General features: G+C 32.7%; 3 protein-coding genes and 2 non-coding genes across 6 annotated transcripts in view; 2 read left to right on the top strand and 3 right to left on the bottom strand.

Annotated features, from left to right (window-relative positions):
• Nucleotides 1–17471, bottom strand: part of LOC109356333 (probable serine/threonine-protein kinase PBL8) — a 23796-nt gene extending 6325 nt beyond the window's left edge. Inside the window, exons 1-5 of one of the 2 annotated variants that reach the window (XM_019599660.1) lie at nucleotides 16983–17471; nucleotides 16741–16876; nucleotides 16489–16625; nucleotides 16260–16383; nucleotides 15324–15931 (exon numbers count right to left, since the gene is read on the bottom strand). In XM_019599660.1, the coding sequence (XP_019455205.1) occupies nucleotides 15342–15931; nucleotides 16260–16383; nucleotides 16489–16625; nucleotides 16741–16876; nucleotides 16983–17390 (1395 nt within the window). In that variant the 5' untranslated portion in view covers nucleotides 17391–17471 and the 3' untranslated portion in view covers nucleotides 15324–15341. Of the gene's footprint in view, nucleotides 1–15115; nucleotides 15932–16259; nucleotides 16384–16488; nucleotides 16626–16740; nucleotides 16877–16982 lie in introns of those variants that run through there. The other variant, XM_019599658.1, reaches the window with a different exon arrangement.
• Nucleotides 2406–3033, top strand: LOC109356345. Its single transcript, XM_019599670.1, has one exon. The coding sequence runs from the start codon at nucleotides 2406–2408 to the stop codon at nucleotides 2877–2879; it is 474 nt and encodes a 157-aa protein (XP_019455215.1). The 3' UTR covers nucleotides 2880–3033.
• Nucleotides 4921–8136, bottom strand: LOC109356319 (subtilisin-like protease SBT1.8). The gene is made up of 2 exons (XM_019599648.1): nucleotides 6399–8136; nucleotides 4921–5802 (listed from the first exon to the last, which is right to left on the bottom strand). The coding sequence occupies exons 1-2, from the start codon at nucleotides 8044–8046 to the stop codon at nucleotides 5132–5134; spliced, it is 2319 nt and encodes a 772-aa protein (XP_019455193.1). The 5' UTR covers nucleotides 8047–8136; the 3' UTR covers nucleotides 4921–5131.
• Nucleotides 12510–12591, top strand: TRNAS-GCU. The gene has a single exon. It is a non-coding gene; the product is annotated as a tRNA-Ser (tRNA).
• On the bottom strand, nucleotides 16147–16219 carry TRNAA-AGC. The gene has a single exon. It is a non-coding gene; the product is annotated as a tRNA-Ala (tRNA).

Raw genomic sequence — 21762 nt, 5'->3', positions numbered from 1 at the left:
TATATAATGTTATTATATTATTCATTATCCATGAATACTATTTTTAACTAAAAGTTACTCATGATAGATGCATGAATGTTGTAAAATGTTCACATTAGAAAATAATTTATACAAGATAAGTATTTATGAATGTAAAAATATATATGTATTGATATTGTATGACTTTTATATACGATCAATGTATCGTTTATCATTTATGTTTAATCATATAAAAACTGTGTATAAATTGTTACATTGATGACATATAAATATACTCTTTATAACCAATAAGCTTAGTTAACATTTTTCCATCACATGGAACACATAACTTAATCCATTATATCATTTACCTCCTTGAAATCTATGGTTTAGGTATCACTCAATTTTCTTATTGTGTTATATGATTGAGCTAATATATTTAAATTTAGCAAATTATAGAATGATAATCAATTTTTACAAGTATAGATTTTGTACGCTTCTTGTTAAACTTATATTTCATATTACTTCATCTTAAAATATGAAAGTTTCCCATTTTAAATGTATTTTTAAAATACTTAATGATGCTATTTTACAAAATTTCAAGCCAAATTTGGAGGACATCATATATAAGATTTAACTAATTAAATTATTCGATTAAACTTCAGTAATTAAATTTATGTATATTTATATTTGAGTAATGTCCTACAAATTTTATGGGTTGGAATGAAGCATAACATTAGACTAAAGTAGTCCAACAATTTATGAGACTTTGGGATTTTACTGGATGTGATTTTTTTATTGAACTTGTTTGCAGCGAGGAACGCTACTTCGTTAAAAGGCTTTAACTACAATCCCTTAACCATCAAATACTTTATTTTCTTTTCCTACAATGCTTGCAATTTGATCATCATTTTGGCAAAGTGATCCAAGTGTGTAATATCTATTGGTTAGTTCCTGATATATACCCAATGATAAAACAAGGCACAAGCATATATTGGCAGACAAACTTAACATCACACTTTTTAATACGCGTCAGTGAGTGGAGGAGCATATAAGAGTAGTGAACATAACTATTACTCAAAATAGACCTCACAATTCACAAATAATAACATAACATTACCCCTGATAAAATGGATAGTAGAAGATTATATTATATTTAAGATTCTATACTTTCTGTAAATAAATAATGTATAATAAATCTATACAGACTGATATATTATCCTATTAAGTTTTTTATCTAATAAAAAAGTGATATATCTCATAAAATAATTTTTATTTATTAATTATTAGTTCACCAGTGATATACGTCGATTTAATGTGGTAGGAAAATATAACATTACTCTATAAAACACCTCCAAATTTTGCCAACAAAGCTCAGTAGATCCGCTGAAAAGTTCAAACTATGTTGGGACATTACCACCATGACAGCATTTACAGCAAACTAGATCACTGGAAGTTATTTTAGCTGAGCAATTTTAACGCATTTTCACATTTTTCAGATCAACTAATTTAACTAAGTAAACCTGCTTATACATTATGTTGGAGAGAGAATTAGGAACTATAACCTTAATAGAGAAATCAAAGCAGTGACCCCATCTTCTGTCAGCTAGAGTGAACCATGCATATCAGAATTATGATCTTTTGGATTAATAGGGTGAACTTGTATGACTGAGATTTTAGGAATTTAGGAAAGCATTCCCAAATCAGACACAGAACAGTGATCTACTCTGCCAACTCATTACATTCCTGTTCCTTGTTGGCACATTCGCTTTGCGACATGTGCATGTGTCCAACAAATACTGAAATGACAAGTTCTAATCTTATTAGTGGCTCGTGTCAAGGATCCTAAAATTTATTTAAGAAGAAAAAAAACCCATTCAAATAAGTTGTTTATATACAATAAATAGTTAAGAATATATCTATCTATAAATTATAAGTGAGTAAATTTTATGTATTTTACCGTATAAAGACATATTTTTTTGTTATTTAGGTATCTTCTGAAAATTATCTATCTACATTATTTATGCTCCTCAGACCCAGTAGGAGCGTTACGTTATGCCATTCACTTTTTATCATGCTAAGAGTATCTATCTCAAACAAATGATTAAGTTGTTTAATCAAGATGTTAGAGATTTTATATGGGAAAACTTTATGGAAACAAAATCAACATTCCTCAAAATAGATTATTGTTTGGCTTTTGGACCGTGACAACCTTGATAAACAAAAATAAAAATCAAGAGTATCCTCAAAATATATTGTTTTTTTGGCTTTCGAACAGTGACAACCTTTGGTACCAAAATAATTAAGTTGTTTCTAGCATTGGTATATTAACATAGAACAACATAAATCCATGTTGACTCAAACAGAGAGAAAGCCACACACACATATATATATATATATATAGAGAGAGAGAGAGAGAGATGGATGATATATTGTTGTTGCAAACAATGCAAATTTCAGGATCAGAAACTCAGAGACCCAACAGTGTTGGAGACAGTAAATTGGATACTCCTCCTCTTCATGTAATAGAGGTTGAGAGCGTGAAATGTGACTCATGTGGGTTCACAGAGGAATGCACCATTTCCTACATCTCAAAGCTGCGTCAGAAGTACCAGGGTCGTTGGCTCTGTGGCCTTTGCGTTGAAGCTGTGAAGGACGAGGTTGTGAGATCAAATAGACTTATCACTACTGAAGAAGCGCTTAACCGCCACATAATATTCTGCAGAGAATTTCAATCAACTTCAACACCTCTTAGTGAAAAAGAGCAACCCATTTTTGTAATGGGGAGAATTTTTCGTAGGAGTTTGGACTCTCCTAGGCCTCTTAGATCAAACTCTAGTGGGTCCCTCCCTGGTGTTCATGCTGTTCTTGCTCCACCTCTGATGAGATCAAAGAGTTGCTTCTCTTCTGTCTCTGGTTAAGTTTTAGGGTGTTTATTTATGGACAGTCTTAATTCTCTCACAGTTATAGGTCAAGAAGCATGAAAAACATAGGAACTGTGTTTCTCTTTATGTGAATGTGAGAGATGTTTAAATCCTAAACAAAACAGTACAAGTTATTTTGTACACATCTTTATCTTAGCTTATATTTTGAGGGATTTGAACCCATGAGTTTGAGGGACTAATTCTAAAGTGTTAGAAATTTGATGAGGACATGAGTCATGACTTGTTTTTTTTTTACATCATCTTCAATGTATATAGAGCTCATCTTGTAGACTTCTTAACAAATTTATGATTTAGTTCTCTAGTTTCATGTATGTATTATCTCTGAAAAATAGGTTGAAGAACATGTTTTTTTACTTGGTATAGTCGAATAGGGTTATTAAGGAAATCTGCTCTGAGAAAACAGAGTTACTAGCACTTGCATGAAATTTCTGAGAAAGTTCCTACTTCCTAGATGTTGTAGCATAATATCCATAGAGAAAATATAATAGAGAAAATTATATAAGAATTTAATGTGGTTTGGCAATTTGCCTACATCCACAGCTGAACTATAAGTGTTTCAGTCACTTCCCAAAACCCAATTACACCAAATTTCAATTTCACTCAAATATTTCTCACACAATTAGAACAAGAGAACAAGAAGAGAGAATATGCATTAAGCTAAGTATTCGATGTGTCTTACAATGACATGGATCACTCCTATTTATAGTCAAAGCTCTTGAAGATTATGTGGCCAAAGGGAAAAAAACATTAATGTTGGTTTCACCATAGCCACTTCTTTTTACTTGGCTAGAAATTCTCTTTTTCTTTAAGATGATCTTTAGCCACTTCTTTTTTTGCTCGGCTCAAGAAAGTTTTTTCATCATCTTTTTTTTGGTCAATATTCAATACTATATGTGAAAATGAAATCGTTTTTTGTGCAAAAAGTGTTAGTATTTCAAGGTAGAAGCTAAAGTTTTAAACTTGATCACAATAAGAATGCATTGGATGATTGGAATGAAGCTGCAAGTTGCTCCTTTTCACTTGTACTTTTCATTATTTCTAATTGTAACTGAAAAATGTCATGCTCTCTTGCTTGAGTTACATTTTTTGCAGTCCAAGACTAGGATATAAAGTCTGAAACTGATCCATTTGGAATGCCTTTCAATTGTGTAGTTCTATTCGGCCTAGTGTGTAAAAAACACAAAATAAAATTGAAGAATTTCAAAATTAGAATGGATAGGAACTGATGTAAGATATGTTGGATGCTTTGAAATGTATTGAGAAGCCATGCATAATAGAGAAAGATCACGAGTAGAGAAGTGACAGAGTGAAACAGAGAAGAGCGGAACATAGAGTTTCAAGGAGAAACCAACAGACGAGCTTCATGTGAGTCAATGTGCACAGCAACTCCTTGCAACAAACTTCTGTCCGATGAATCAAACTTTTAACATTTTGTCTAATAAAATGATTCATATGATAAATTGATTAAGATTAAATTATTGAATGAATCTACAGATATAGATAGCTTTACGGAAAAAAGGTCATGCTCTGGGTTCAGTGAAATAATTGAAGGGCAAGGCAGGAAAATATGTGATTGTTGTGAACTTTCTGCATTAATAACACAGGGCACAAGACAAAAGAAATGTCTTTTCATTCGGTACAGAGCAGGAGCCATTCAGGCCCATAGTTTGGAATAAGACACATTGAAATATGCAATGATTAGAAATTCGGAGAAAGTGTTAAACTCAGATCAGAAATGACTGTGTATACTATGTACTGTGGTAGAAATGCTAATATCTTCTCTCCCCGGATTTCTACACGCGTGTACGATAGAGATGGGAAAAAATAACAATAATTACACATGGGTTGTTCAGAACCCCAGAACTATCCCATATTCCCAGCCACGTTCCCATGTTTTGCAGTTTTGATTGCTTGAAGTGCAAGCCCTTGCAGGTCACAGTTATGCACAATCACTCTCAATTGTTTTTGGAGTTTGTTAGGACCAAGCCAAGTTTATAGTATCTGAAACATGTAAGTTATTTGAGACTGTGTTTTGTTTCACAAGCTTTTTAATGAGCACAACTAATTACGATTATTTTACAATTGCAAAAGCAAAACCTTTAGGTTCTACTGGACCAACCAAATATGTATGTTGTTGATGGCAACATGCCTCAAACAGCACTTTCTTGTATTTTACACCATGCAACCACTTTTGGGCATGGAATAGAAGACACTGAAAACTCACTAAATCATAATTCTGTCCATGTAAAAGCAACTGGGCTTCTAACTTGATGTTCTTCATTGCTCCACATGATACTACCAAATTCAGAACTAACTGAATCATCAACACCCCTCTTGGACACAAAGGTCACTGTGTACATTTGCCTATCCCCTACATCTCCAAATACAAGCCTGTTGGGATTCACCGTTATCCCAACCATAGATGGCACACTCACATTCACATCATAAACCGATCCTCCGGCGCCTACATTTGTCAATGTGCGTGTGTACTCAACAACACTCTTGCTTCCAAACACAACAGAGAAAGATGGGTAGTTCAATTGTCCAGGGTCATCAAACTTGGTGGAACAATTCACATCAGGTCTTTTAACAATGATTTGTATTTGGTCAAGGGTATAGTCTAAGGAACACAAGAATGCAATGTAATCATGGGTGGAGGCATCATAGACAAGGCCAGGAGAAAGGGCTTTTTGTGGGTCAACATGACCAGAACCATGAGCCCATGGTGTGGATAAAGCTTCACCTTCTCCAGCTGCATCATGAAGAGGGGAATAGGTGTTGTCATGGGTATAAGCTGTTGTCATTAGTGCAGATTTAATTGCACTTGGACTCCAATCTGGATGAGTTGCTTTCAACAATGCAGCTAACCCACTTATGTGTGGACATGACATTGACGTACCTATATATCAAATCTTACACAAGTCACCACTACAATTCATATCATCAAACATAAAACTCCAAACATATACAGACAACTTTTGGACAACCATTCATATCGCAGTTGTACCTCGTACTATAATTTCTTGGTGTGAACTTATCTATATATTTTTAGACTAATTTTATCCACCCAATATTACAGCTAAAGATTTATTTTTTAGACAGTCTAAATATTAAAAACTAAGTTTTGCTTTATAAAAAAAGAGTATTTCTATTCCTTTTTCTTGTGTAAACTTTCTAATTCTACACTTACCTGAGATTTTGATATGGTTATGAAAGTATAATTGTGTCCAAGTGAAGCCATTCCAATCGTGTTTTATACATATACCATGAACTCAGACATTATTTTTTATCTAATCAATGATATCTCTCATTCTCAAGAATCAAACCTTTAATAATTTGGCAAATCCAATAGAATCTTATAGACTAGCCCATTATTGATACCATGAATTCAGAGATTGCAATGGAAAACTCTTCCTTAAATGACTAACTCCCTTTTCACTTGAATCAACATATACTGATACATGAACATCAACAAAAAATTGAAAATTATAATACCTGACATGATGTTGAAATGGGTTTTGCGAGTGTCCTGAGACAAACCAGATGGGCCAATAGTGTTAGACCAAGCAGCTAGGATGTTAACACCAGGCCCAATAACATCTGGTTTGAGTATCTGATTAGTCACTCCATTGGGCCCTCGAGAACTGAACGCCGCCACCACTGGCGACGGTTTCACATCCAACACGGTGCCACCGAAACTAAGAACAGCCGTTGGATTACGATCAGACGCTGCATAATCTCTGATCACATCACCCGTGCTTCTCCCCACCGCCACAGCCGGTATCAAGTGACTGTCCGCTACAAGCTCCTCCCCACTCGCCGCCGTGTTCGCTAGTATCATCCCAACTCCACCGGCGTCCCTAACTACCGAACCCTTTTCCACGCGTCCGTTAAGTCCTCTATCACAAACCACCACCTTCCCACGCACGATTTCCGGTTCAAGCGAACCGGGCATGCAGATGCTACTAGATGAGTTAGACCGCTCGCGAAAATAAACCAAACCAACCGGTTTATCTCCCATTCCTTCTCCACCGTAAAGCGAAACGCCATCGAAACGTTTCCCGTTTCCGAGAGAAACGTACGCGGGAAAATCCCGATCTAGGGTTCCAGCTCCGACGGTCATGATCCACGGTGCCACATTTGCCACGGAGCCTCTTCTTGGTCCGCTATTCCCGGCGGAGCAAGAAACGAAGATTCCTTTCTCCATCGCTGCGAAGGCTCCGATGGCGATGGTGTCGTGGTGGTAAAGAACGGAGGCGCTGCCCAGGGAGATAGAGAGAACATCAACACCGTCGATAATCGCTTGGTCTATTCCGGCGATTATGTCGGAGGCGTAGCAACCGTCGGTCCAACAAACCTTGTAAGCAGCGACGCGAGCATGTGGAGCCATGCCACGCGCGGTACCGGTGGCGTAGCCGAGGAGTGTAGCGTTGGGTACGGCGGATCCCGCGGCGATGGTGGCGGTGTGAGTGCCGTGTCCATCTCGGTCGCGAGGTGAGGAAATATCAATAGGTTTTCTAACGTAAGAGCCAGCATTAGCGGTTATGTATCCCCTGGAGAAACTTCGAGCTCCTATGAGTTTTCTATTGCAAAAGGAAGGGTTGAAATCTATGGAGGATTCACACTCGCCGCGCCAGCGCGTGGGGATTTCAGACATTAGTGAGTCATCGAAGCTTTGAGACTCTGGACATACACCTGTGTCCAAAACTCCAATGATGACGTCACGCAAATCTTGAGTCACATGAGATTCCATGAAGAAAGTGGAATGGGTTTGATTTTGAAGACCAAGAAATTGAGGTGTACGAGTGGTGTGAAGAGTATAGAGAGTATCTTCATACAAGTCAAGTATAGAATCAGAAGTGTTAAGTGTTTGGGCTTGTTTAGTGTCAAGAGAAGCAGCAAAACCGTTGAAAACAGTGGTGTAGTCATAAAGCAGTGAATAAGAAGAAGAGTTGTTAGAAGTGGAAAGGTATTTGAGAGTAGCAGAATACCAGTGATGGTGTGTGGGGTAAATGGAGGGTTTGTGATAGTGTTTCATGTGAACTATGTATGTTTTTCTGCTTGTTCCTGACACTGATGATACACATGATAACAATAAGAGTTGGAGAAGGATAAGGAAGGAGGATGAAGTTGATGGGGTCATAGCTTCAATTTTTTTCCTTGACAAACACTACAATCACAACCATATATAAGGGACATGTACTATTTGTACCATTACATGTATATATCTTAATGCTTATATTATATCATTTATGTGATAACCACAACAAACAGGACCAGACCAATATGATTTTAGGTGAAGTGATGAGACACTCATTGTTCTTATTGGCTTTATTATTTAATTACTACAACAAGTTGGTTAATTTGTTTCTGCTTGTAATTTGACCTCTCAGTGTTGACAGTGCTCACAATCTATTTTTTAAATTGTAATCAAATTATCACCACCAGCTTGGATTATATGTCCTTGCTTACTGTTACTTCCTTTACAAACATTAATACAGGAAAAATTGATGAGAAGTAAGTGTAAGAGAATAAGGGATAGAGATGATTTTGATTTGTTTTAAGAGAATATACAAGTAACACTAATCATTATTCCACAACTTCTCATTCTTGAAACTAGAAGAATTATCCATACAATGTCAACTATTTTCAACAACTTCCTCACTCTAATTTTATTTTGATTTTTTCTTTAATATGTGCATGATCATGGGAACTATATCATTGTCATTTATTTAGTTTTTGATATCAATTGGGACAATATATATATATATATATGATTAGATTTCAGAGATGATATATTTCTGTCTTCATCGAATATCAAACTTATGTAGACATAAACTACTAAACAGCTACAAACGTGTCATGGTATAGTATTTGGTCCACCAATCTTGGTCATCTTTTTTAGTTCCCTCGGGAGAGATTTTGAAGAGAGATTCATTAATCTCCTCGATAAGATAAGATGTTTAAGCTAGCGGGGATTCTTTCAAAGAAGATAAACATAATGTCACGTTCTGTTAATTCTATTCTCAAAATAAGTGATATTAAATCTAGATGTTAAAAAAACATTGCTATTTTCAAAATACAAGCTGTTTTGCACCACCTCTTTTCTTGTTTAACTGGTTTTTTTAGGAAGGAAAGTTTATTTATAGAGTTAATTATAATGATACTCCTGAATATTAGTGAAATTATATAAATCATTTCTCGCTTTTTTATATCTACGTAGACTTTCCCTAGTTTTTATACCTTCATTATACTGATTACCCCTGATTACCCCACATGATAAATAAGTGTAATCTTTTAAATAAAAAAATGTAATAAGTGCAATTAAGTTAAACAAAACATGATATATTGTGAGGAAAAATCCAAATAATATACAAATCAATATATATTTATTATTTTTTATTATAGAATGCATCAAAAATTATAGAGATATTGTTTAAATCGTTCTTATACTATATCGTAACGAACCAAAAATCATAAAGAGGTATCGACTCATATATTATTTGGACTTGTCTCCACAATATACCATGTTTTGTTTAACTTAATTTCATTTATCACATTTCTCATTCATGAGTGGTTAGTGTAATGAAAGTATAAAAATTGGGGGTATGTGTAGATGTAGAAAAGTGAGGGGTGGTTTGTGTAATTTTGCTAAAACTCAGGAGTATCGGTGTAAAATTTACACTTATTTATATTCTTACATAATTAATAAGATAGATTATAAGTAAAAGTAAATTACCATGATTATTATTATATATATAAAGGACATAATAACAAGATATTATATAAATTTAACATATATTAATCACATTTTTTTACCTTTTACGTTATTTCAGGAGGCACCATGATGATTGATGAATGAATGGAATCAATGGATTCGATATATAGAAATTGAACGAAAAGGCAGGGTTCATTTTGTTTGTCTTGAAATATAATTTGAGATTTTAATCCAAACTATGAAATTTGTTTTCTCCGCATGGGTAAGCTAAGATTTACTTTGTTTGTTCTCATTCACTCACGGACTTGGCAACTTTGATAAAATCAGCAACTAGGACAGAAAACTTATAATAGAAAATATAGTTGCACACATTTTCACGTACATTGTCACATCACTGTATATGTAACTATTATTAGAATTTGATATAAAAACTATGTTCACATATGGGATTATATATAAAATATAAATGTGTGGATAACACTATACTAAATAGTATAAAATTGGTAGAAGAATAAAAAAATAAAACCAATTAAGGATGACCAGAAACGTACGTGCATGCTTTATTAATTTGCTCCAATCACGAGTTTCCTTGTGGGACATCCGATGGAGATCAGCTGTCCCATATTTTATGTCTTATTATATATCAGTCTAATGAAAAGTTGTCATATATTTAAGAAAAAGAAAAATATAGAGTAACATTTTTATACTATTTACTGGTATATGATTGGCTTGTAACATAGAGACAAGAAGTTTTCGGACAACGGATCTTGATTCAATTGTAAATAGTGTTTGATAGAGTAAAGATCATTTTTATTAATTAAAGTCAAATATCACACCATAACACACAAAAACAATGTATAATGACATATTTATTCTTTTATTTATTTTAAAGTTACATTTTTATCAAGTATTCTAATCTCAGTACAAGGTAAAAAGTACTGAACAAAGGAAGAACAAACGAATAATTCTAAGCTATTATAATAGTGTAATAAAAATCTTTCAAATTCATTATTCTGTGTTAGTATCTTTACCACCAATAAAACACAGTCATATCGTTAACAAAGTAAATTAAAAATAAGTTATTAAAATATTTAATGAGATATTTATTTATTATTGGTGAAAAAATAATAGCATAAAATAGTTGATACAGGAGATTTCTATTCATACTAATGAGACCTTACTAAACTCTAAATTATGGAGAAGAGAAGAAAACTTAGATGCATTGAAGACAAATTTCTTATAAGCTATATATTCATGAAAATATGCATTGATCAAGATGTCTCTTGGCTTGCACAAATTAGATGCATTGCACATGTACCTCCACAAAGTCTAATGAACTTATAATAGTACGTGACAATGCATAAGTTTGTATCTACATAAACTTAATTTATGGAGAAAATATTAAGTAGTATAAAAATAGATACGTTATTTCACTGTAATATCCTCATTCAATATTATTCTGTGCCCCTCCCAGAAAATTACAAAACTCATACGCGCTGCTCTTTGTCTGCCATATATTCACGGGTTCAACTCATGCATGGTCCATGTACATGAAAAGTGAAGAAGTTTATGGTAACTTATCTTTATTATGGTTAAATAAAAATATATTTTTTTAATATGGTTAAATAAAAATCACTTTTTTTAATGATTTTCGATTATGCAAGAGGCTGATGATGAGAATAATTTTATCAGTTGAAATGATTTTTTCTTATATCTTAGTTGGACCTGAAACATTGTTAAAAGAGAATCCAAGTATATCACTTGAACTGATAATATTGTATTTTGATATAACAAATTGCACAACTTTTTTTTATCAGCAAACAAATTTATTAATAATGAGATAAATAAATTACGATGATAAGTAGTATTCGTATTTACTTAATTTCAAGAATTAACAAAGAAAGAGACAACTTGATAGATGTTATGCCCATTCTATAAAAAATAAGAAAAATTATGAAAATAGACATTGAGAAGATTCTAAGAATGCAGAAAAATAAATTTCATCATCTTATCTATGTTGAACCTTGAATTCTCAAAAATGATTTTATACTTAATATGTCAAATAACCTAGATAGTGACAAACTAAAGAGACACCATTTTCTTGTTCTCCATCATTTGTCATGTTACAAATTGCATAATTTAAAACCTTTCTGTAATTAAATTTCCCCCATAAACTTTTGGTTGAAACTGAAAAGATAATTCTACAATATGTTTTATGGTATGTAATTTTAACAAAGTTTAAACTCTCTTCTTGAACACAAGAACTTAGGATCGTAATTGTCATATATAGCCTTAAGTACATGCACTAGTTAAACAATGAGAAGTTAAACATTTTTAATCCCAAATCACCTTCCACCATTGATCTACGCACTAAGTCCCGCCTTGTTACTTGCAATCTTTCATTTCTTTATAAACATAGCAAAATTTAATTATCATTATGACTAAATCAAAAGTTAAGAATGCAATTTAGGGAAACAAAAAATACATGGCATGGGCTACTACCTAGAGATGAAAACAATTGTGTATTACATACTCTCGATATACCAACGGGCGTTGGTTCAAGTTGTACATGTTTGATTCCCCTTAAACAAGAACACAGGTTCGAGTCTTGTGGATGAAAAAAATGCTCGTTGGGAGAATTACCCCACGTACCTATGGATGTTCCCGGCTCGAACATGATTGCCTCCAATGCGAGAATACATGTGGGAAACCAAAAAAAAATACTCTCAATCTAACATTATTCAATTGCAATAATTTATCTGGTGACAATAAAAATAAAATGTCATCATGATATCACTATTTAATATTTCGAATCAAACCACAGATTGCAACCTTGTGATACAGCATTGTAAATAATTAATAAACATTACGGTTCACGCTAACACATTGACGCTTTGGCCGAGTGGTTAAGGCGTGTGCTTGCTAAGTACATGGGGTTTCCCCGCGAGAGTTCGAATCTCTCAGGCGTCGAAATGGTTTTTCCTTTTTTTTTCGTTATGCTCAAATTTTCCTTTGATTGCTTCGAGCCACTGGCATGGATAATTTATTGCACGTGGAAGTTGCAACCATACGATCATGGATGAGAGGAAAAGATACAATCTTTAATCTTCATTTTATTATTACTATATTTTTAAAAAATGCATTCCTTTAATATTTTTCTAAAATCCAAATCTGAAACACATTAGTATTCATCCGCCAATTCAACATGGAACTTGCATGAATTAATAATAACTTTCTTAGGAGATCCACAAATTCAGAGTCATACTTACATCGTCCTTAAACAGTATCTTTGGGAATGTATTTCTATTCGTATATCAATTAATAATACGGATTTGATATCGTGGGTATGGATTATTCATTATTATCATTATATCAACAAATATACATATGCTCAGTGTTGGGATATAATAGAAGAGGAAAAGATGTGGTTTATTACTTGTTAGTGCGGAAGTATGAGGAGCAATTTACTGCTTCAAACACATGCCACAAGTAAGCTTTTTAGCCCAATAATTGTTAGACAATATTCATTACTGACTTAGCCCATTGGGCCTCTTATAAAAAGAGTAGCATTTTGTTTTTAGGATAACAAAATTCAAGTTAGTTCTTCTTTTATATTATCAAGGTTATTGCTCACTATATGAGTGAACTCTTTCTTAGTGTATGACTTGTCCCTTTTAAGAATTATTTTCCCCAAAAATGAAGCATATGATCTTTAGTGTAGTATAATATTGGGGATTTAAGAAAGCTTTATACTATTAGAACTTCTGATTTTTTTTCTTTTGAATACATCTTTTCTCTAAAAAATATGTCATTTTATATGTCATCCCTTGTAATTGGTTGAAAAAGTATATAATTATTATATTTTTTAATCAATTATAGCAAGTAACATATAAAGTGACACATTTCGATAGTAGATTTACTTCTTTTCTTTTTTTCCTTCCAAAATACCATATTTTCATCAAAGTTTTCTTTTCCTTTCCTTTAATGATTTAGAATAGAAACTCCACTGTGTTGTCAAGTGTAGAATTGATCCATAAATTTTCTGAGAATACTTCTATGTTATACGCATGAAAGTGTAATCTTTATTTGTAAGCATATAATATAAATGTTCCTAATAAATTTCTGGATCACTTCTACACTCCACCGTAGAAGTTGGAAATAACTTATTTCTATACTATATCGGTTAGCTAAAGTAATTTATCATACTTCTCTCTATCTTATCTGTAAAATTGAATACTTGTCGATTCGATTTTTCTTCCTTCTTTTATTCCTTTGATAAAATGAAAGATAATTATGGTGCTATAGACTATAGTCTTATGGTTTTATTGTGGTAAAAAAACGAAAGAGAGAATATAAAAACTCATTCTAAAGAACTCCTAGAGGGGGAATTGGCTATAAAACAGTAGAGATAAATGAAGTTAAGGACTCAGCATTTGTTTCTTTTTTTCAACAAAAAATTAAATTCAATCCAGCTAAACAAATTTGTGTTCTTATGCGATTTCATTACCACCTTTGACGTTTGAAGTTTGAACCATTTGCCTTCTTAATAATTTAAAAATACCAGTAGTGCAAGTATACTGTTAAGGCACAATATTTTGACAATCAGCAACACTATAATGTAGTAATGTGGAAAATTTTCGTAGATTGTACCTAACTGTTTCTCATCTTCGATTAACCAATAAAAATAAAATATTCTATGCAATATAATACATTTTTAAGAGAAAAAATGGATGTATTGTCGTTAGTCCATCATTTGTCATTAACTCTTCAAAAAACATAATACAAATGAATAGTAAATCTTTATTGGCAATATATAAATATTATACTCAATTTTATCCACTAGGATTTATATTTTCAAATCCATGAGCGTTGGCTGTTTGGTTTTGAGTGGAAGCTATGTGGGGCTCATTGCTATTGTTTTTATGTCTAGAATGTCTGAATTCTGGTCTTTAGCGCAAATGCACAATGTTGTGATTGGTAGCATTCACCTGTCACGCAAGTTTATCTTGCATCATAGATAATATGTATTGGTTTGTGAGTTGTTTTTTTAGAGAAAAATAAAAAGAGAAAAGCAGGTTATGAGTCTTAATAAACATTTCAGAAGTATATTTTATGATTTTGAAATATTTTTCTTCTCAATTATCTTCCGATAATCAACTTGTAAAAAAACTTCTGTTGACTCTGAAGTATTTTATTAATATTGGTGCTTGTTGTATTCTTTATAAGAGTTATACACTGAGATTGTAATCATTCACAAACAGGAAAATGATGGTGCAAATTGTATATTTGGAATTGGTTGTTGTTCAATTAAGTACACATGCCAAAAACTATAAAATAATCAATGAGGGTGGCTTTTCTACTATCCCGCACTATGATCTGATAAATTATTATATTGAATTGGCAATTGGATAATATTTACGTGTTGTTTGGTCAAACCCTTTAGCTATGCTTGCTATAGTTATAGCTCTTATTTAATTTGTTCAACAAATCATGTTTGGTAATGGTCCATATATTGAAATAATCTTCTAATTCATCAATCATCATAGAGCAAAATGTATACACAATTCAAAATAATTAACTTCCTTTGGAAATTGAAGAATAAAAAAACTCAAGCATGATTTCCATGCAAGGACCATTGCACTTAACGTAGTACTAATGACTCTAACCAATCTTCAGCAAATATATCTATGTACATTATGAATATAAGATAAATATGTGTACTAAACTTTGCTTCCTTGGCTTTCTGATGCAGTGGATGTATCAGATGAGGTTGATCCACTAGTACCATTTTGGTGTTTATCACTCTGTGGCATTGAATTTGTTGTCTTGGGAGTTCTAAGAGGATGCCTATGGCCGTGGTCGCGGTGGCGACTCCGGTGGTGATGGTTATGACCACCATTTTCCCTCTTCCTCTCCTTAGGTGCATCACTTTCTTTTACATCTTTATGACTTTCACCATTATCACTAGGAACAGTGTAAACAAAGGGACCAATTGGTATATCATCAAAATCTTGAAGTGGCTCTAGAGTCTTGACCACTGTGGTCATTGTTGGCCTACTCTTAGGCCTATGGCTGAGGCATAGATAAGCCAATGCTGTTGCTTTTTTTGCTCCCATTTCAGAATACTGGCCTTCAAGCCTTGGATCCATTATTCTGCTTAGTTTTCTGAAATCATTCAAGTATGGCCTGGCCCATTCCACTAGGTTATGTTCTCTTTGTGGGCGCCCTTTATCCACTGACCTTCTACCTGTTAGTAGCTCCAATAGGACCACTCCAAAGCTATACACATCACTCATTGCTGTCAAGTGACCTTTATCAACAGAAAGAATTTACCATAATTCAGTTAGATAGCTACCACTGAATTGCAGTTCAAGGTAATCATGTCATTCATATTATTGATAGTAGTAAAAAAAACGGCGGTCGGGTAGAAAGATTACGCAAACGATCTGTTTTGGGACTTGAATCCGTGACCTCGTCCTCATTCACTAAGCAAAAACTTACTATTCAATCTTCGAGATTGAATTATGGAGATGCGGGGTATCGATCCCCGTACCTCTCGCATGCTAAGCGAGCGCTCTACCATCTGAGCTACATCCCCATGTTGATAGAATTAGGGAACTAGCAATATAACTAAGTACCTGTCATGATATATTCTGGGGCAGCATAGCCTTGGGTGCCCATAACTCTAGTTGAAACATGGGTATCATCTCCTTCAGGACCATCTTTTGCCAACCCAAAATCTGAAAGTTTTGCACCATAATCCTGAAGGAATAAATAACAAGGGTTAGTTAAAACAAATGATGAAGGAGATTCAAATTGAAAAGTATAGAAGGATGAAGAATTAGAAAGACATAAACTAATACTTACAGAGTCTAACAATATGTTTGAAGCTTTAAAATCTCTATAGATGACTGGTTTCTCTGCCTCATGTAAAAAGGCTAGACCCTTTGCAGCTCCAACAGCTATTTTCATTCTTGTTGACCAAGGTAACGATGCTGAGTATCCTGCAATGATCCCAAAAGGACATTAGAACAAAAAGGCTAATTAATCGGTCAAAATTCTAAGCAAAAAGGTAAAAGAATAACATAGTGATGAATGTTATAAGACAAAGTATCTTACTTCTAAAAAGTTGATTCTCTAAGCTCCCTCTTGGTAAATATTCATATACCAAAAGTCTGTGTTCCTCTTCACAACAATATCCAATCAACTTCACAAGGTGTGGATGCCTTAGTTGACCCAGAAACACAACTTCAGTCTATAGTCACCACAATTTACAAAGCCCAAAGAAGGATCAGAACTCATAATTCTGAATAATTATAACTAAACCATTACAATAAAGTGTTCATAAATAATGTACTCACCAACCACTCTTTATGACCCTGTGATCCATCCAAATCTAAAAGCTTTACAGCAACAGGCTGAGCCTTAAGACCAGGCCTAAGCTTATCATCAATGAACCCCTTATGCACTGGTCCAAACCCTCCTTCTCCTAAAAAGTTACTTGAAGTGAAGCCCTGTGTTATAATCTTGAGCTCAGAAAGTGAAAAAACATGCAGGTTAGACCCTGCTAGAGAAATGGATAGATCCTCTGAAAATGTTGTGCTTGGAAAACTCAAATCAGTCACAGTGATCCTGCTTAAAGAACCATTAGGCTTTGTTGTATTTGGAGGTGAAGCCACCACTTTATTGGGCATTGGTGATAGGAAATCTTCATCACTCTTATAACAACTTGGAAATATAGTTTTCCATGTGATTTTCATCACAGTCATTGTTGTATTGAGATATAACTGAGGAAGCTTGGAAATTAATCTTGATGAGAGAATAAGAGAAATGGGGTGGTAGAATTGGAAATGGATTTAAGTATTTAAAGAAATTCCAAATCTTCGAGTTTTGCCTTGGCCTTGGATTGAATTTTTCATCTACTTTCTTTTTTGGTTAGTTGTCTAGGTCTTATACACCATGGGACTATTATACTTAGCTTAAATATTCTATTATGTAACTAGGAAAAAAAATATATACATATTGATAGAATATGAGTTTTATACATTATTACTATATTATCCATTATTCATATTTAATTAACATTAATCTTAAAAAAGTAATTTAAATGATGAATGTATAATATAATCTTTACATTGACAATACATATAAAATATTACTCTCTTATATAATATACATATACTAGAAGTGGTTGATGTTTGGCAAGGATGAGAAGACCAAAAATTTGAAGTGATTTAAATATTTGGAAAATGGAGAAACCGAGTAGCCTATAGTCTAAGATGTCGTGGATGGAAAAATGTAAAATTTGAAAAGTCATCCGTGGAAAGCTTATATTGAATAATTGGAAAATGTAACTTCGAGAATCATTCTCAAATCCAATAGCACTAGGTGAAGTTTTAACCGAACAACCCTAGAAATAATTAGGTGACACAAGAATAAAAAGAAAAGTGTATGCTCCAATTATTTCGTTGAGCTAGCCAAAAGAGCAATCCAATCAAACAATTTTTTTTACATCATCTCGTTTGTTACTTCTGCATGTGTTGGTATTTGGATTCAATTATTTAAGTGACAAATTAAAGGGTGTTTTATCTTGCTTTCATAAAATATACTGCAATAATTTACTAAATAAACTAGGTGTGGGTATATTCTTATCGACTTAAATAAGAGATGTTTTCACTTTATTATATTTTAGATTGCTAATTTCCATTATAATTAGTTATTTTTTCCTTTATATAATGATTATTGATTAATTGAGTCTCGATAACTATATTTGAGAATGTAAATTATATTAACCAAGTTAGAGTAAGAGAATCTTCTACAAACCCAATTATTTTAGAATGTATTATTATTGACACTTTAATAAACCCAATATATTTGAGAAGTATGATTATTGACACTTTAAATTTGAGTATGCATATAGGAAATATTATTAACACTTCTATAGTTCTATTTGTTGTAATATTGTTTATCCATATTTCTTATTTTGATCGATTAAAATTTAAATATTTAAATATTAAATTTTGATTGGTTAAAAATGTGATTAAGCAAACATGAATAAATTTTGAATGGTTCATTGCTTTTATGCACTTTCTTCTATAATCAATGCTTTATAAAATTAACGGTTAATAAAAAGGATGAATAAAAATTTGAATGTGAGAAAAACATCAATATAATAATCTTGCATAAACACAGCATTAAAGTGAAGTATATTAGTCTCATCATGAATTAAAGTTCACCGGAAACAAATCCGAATTCCATATTTAGTAATATAGCACAACTATACTTCATTTAATTAATTAAATTGCACTATTATAGGATATGATTATCTAAGATGGAGTAAACACGCGTTTTATTGTAAGCACACGGCAAGAAGGAATTTTGAATCTAGTGTGAGTTTGTACTGTCCCCAAACACTGGAAATGGAAAGCTACAAATTTTCTTAAATTTTTTTTTAGATATATAAGAAAAATATAATAAAAAGCGTTGTTCTAGTATTATAATATCCCGCTAAATTTTTAAGATAACTAAAATGTCAAATATTCGAGTATTATAAGTGATATTTGTTTGAGTAGCCAATCATATACTTCCAAAGTGATTAATTTTTTATCAAAAGTTTATAGGATACCTTTAATAATAACAAAAAAAAAATATATATATATATATAAAAGAAAATATGTGACTTTAGCGTTGAAAACAACAGAGAAGAAAAAAGGTATGCGCTTCCACCATTGGATGCTTCCTCCCTGGTTCTTGCGCGTAACGAGCTGTAATACACTATAAACGTGTCTTTTTTTAAGCCATTTTATTATATATTTTTTGTTATTATTTTATTATACTTTTACGACTACTATATAAATCTATATTTAGGAACGTCATTTTTGTATAAAGTATATAAACACATTTTTTTACTATTCACTATAGTTAAAAGTATTTATTTAAACACGAGGAAAAGGTGAGAATATGGGACAGAAAGTTATTTATAGGTATTTTAATTTTTTGCAAATTAGTTTTCACTCTTACTATATGAGAATATGGTAGAAACGTTTTAGGCTTTGAGTTCAAGTTCTTTGAAATACAACTAGTTTAGTAAAAATAGTCTTGTCCCTCATAATTAAGCAGCTTAAATATAATGAACTGGAAATAAATTAACTTTAATTTGTTAGATAATACAGTTGAATCATATCTTAAGTTATTTAGACATATGTGAAAAGTATTATATATCATAATAATTAGAGTATATTTAATGAGAATTAATTCAATTTCTAGAGTAAGATAAATATAGATGAATATTTTATTAATAAATATGATTGATAATAGAAATTATTCGAGGCATGAAAGAATTAACCAACTTAATATAGTAGGATTAAGACTTTAATATTATTGTGTATGTAAAAGACCAAATAATACCTTTTTAAAAAGTAAATAAAACTTAAATTATCACGGACACATTGTACCTTATTTTACTGAGTAAGTCGAAAGTTTTAAAATCCCAACTCACAAGGTGGGGATGTCATAATTTTATTTTATACAACAGCATTCAATTTTTTTTTTGGCTTAGTAGCAAACCTCACTACATTCTAAATATTAGTTCTATCATAGATAGGACTTTAGGATAAAATATGAGTTTATGGTAAGTTTCACAAATACACATTTCTTCTACTCTTATAAGAGATGCCCATATTAGAATCTTACAGCTAAGATAAATGTATCCATCAAATGATATCTATATGAACACTTAAAAACAAGGTAGACTAGGATAAGCATTTTTTTAAGAATATTTTAAATCTTCTGTCAAATATAAGAGCTTTTTTGTTGTTGTTGTTTTGCTATACGCCAAATACTACAATATTTCTATTCCAAGATTCAATCTCAAAAAATAACCGTACGAATCTCAAAATAATATAACTCTCACAATATAATGGGAATGCGAATTACTCACCGGAGTTGCCTTTCTTGGACCATATCCATATTCCAAGCTAACAAAAATGATGGTTTTGTTAGAAGCAGAAGAAAAACAGAAAAGGTATAGCAGAGAAGAAGAAGGAAGAACAGAATGGAATTTAAGAATAAGAGATTCAATGAATATTAGTGTAGTGTATTGATTAAAGAGGAGGAGAAGAATTCTAAATTTTACAATGCAAATGCCTTACTATTTATAGCAATGATTAACTAACTAACAACCTACAAATAGAAAGTTCCATTAACTAACAAAACTGAATTACAAATAACCAAGAATTAACACTCTTCCTTAATTCAGTTTGCATTGTTTGTCAAGCCAATCTTCTTCCTCAAAGTTTCAAATCTTCCTTTCTTCAATGGCTTGGTTAAAATGTCAGCCAATTGATTCTCAGAATTGCAGAATTCTAGCTCCAATCTACCATTGCTCACTTGTTCTCTTATGTAATGAAATCTGGTTTCAATGTGCTTGCTTCTACCATGAGCAACAGGATTCATAGCCAGGTTTATAGCAGATTTGTTATCCATTATCAGCTTTAGCTTCACTTCTTTTGATTCCATCTTCAATTCTGCCATAAGAGCACTCAACCAAGCAGCTTGGCAAGCACTCATGCTGGCTGCAATGTACTCTGCCTCACAAGAAGATAAGGCTACCACCTCTTGCTTTTTGGAACACCAACTAATGGGAGCAGAACCAAGGAAGAAGAGATATCCAGTGGTGCTCTTCCTATCTGATTTGTCTCCACACCAATCAGCATCAGAAAAACCATGTAGCTCTTTGTTGTGCTTGCTTGATTCAGCAGGGTACATGATTCCATAGTTTAAGGTCCCTCTCAAGTACCTTAGGAGCTTCTTTGCTGCAATTAAGTGACTATGTGTTGGAGATTCCATGAATCTGCTTATCCACCCAACACAATATGCAATGTCAGGCCTTGAGTTGCATATGTATCTTAGGGAGCCCACCATTTGTCTATATAGTGTCTTGTCTACAACTTGTTCTGATCCTTCTTCACATAGGATAGTCCCTGCATCAATAGGAGTTGATATAGGGTTGCAATTCATCATGTCAAACCTCTGCAACACATCAGCTGTGTATTTCCTCTGATGCATTAGTGTTCCAGCCTTGGTTTTCTTGAATTCAATGCCTAGGAAATAAGAGAGTTCCCCTAGATCAGTCATCTCAAA

Source organism: Lupinus angustifolius, chromosome LG01 (genome assembly GCF_001865875.1).
Source record: "Lupinus angustifolius cultivar Tanjil chromosome LG01, LupAngTanjil_v1.0, whole genome shotgun sequence".
NCBI lineage: Eukaryota > Viridiplantae > Streptophyta > Magnoliopsida > Fabales > Fabaceae > Lupinus > Lupinus angustifolius.
Note: the sequence above shows the minus strand (reverse complement) of the source record. Positions and strands in the feature narration are given on the sequence as shown.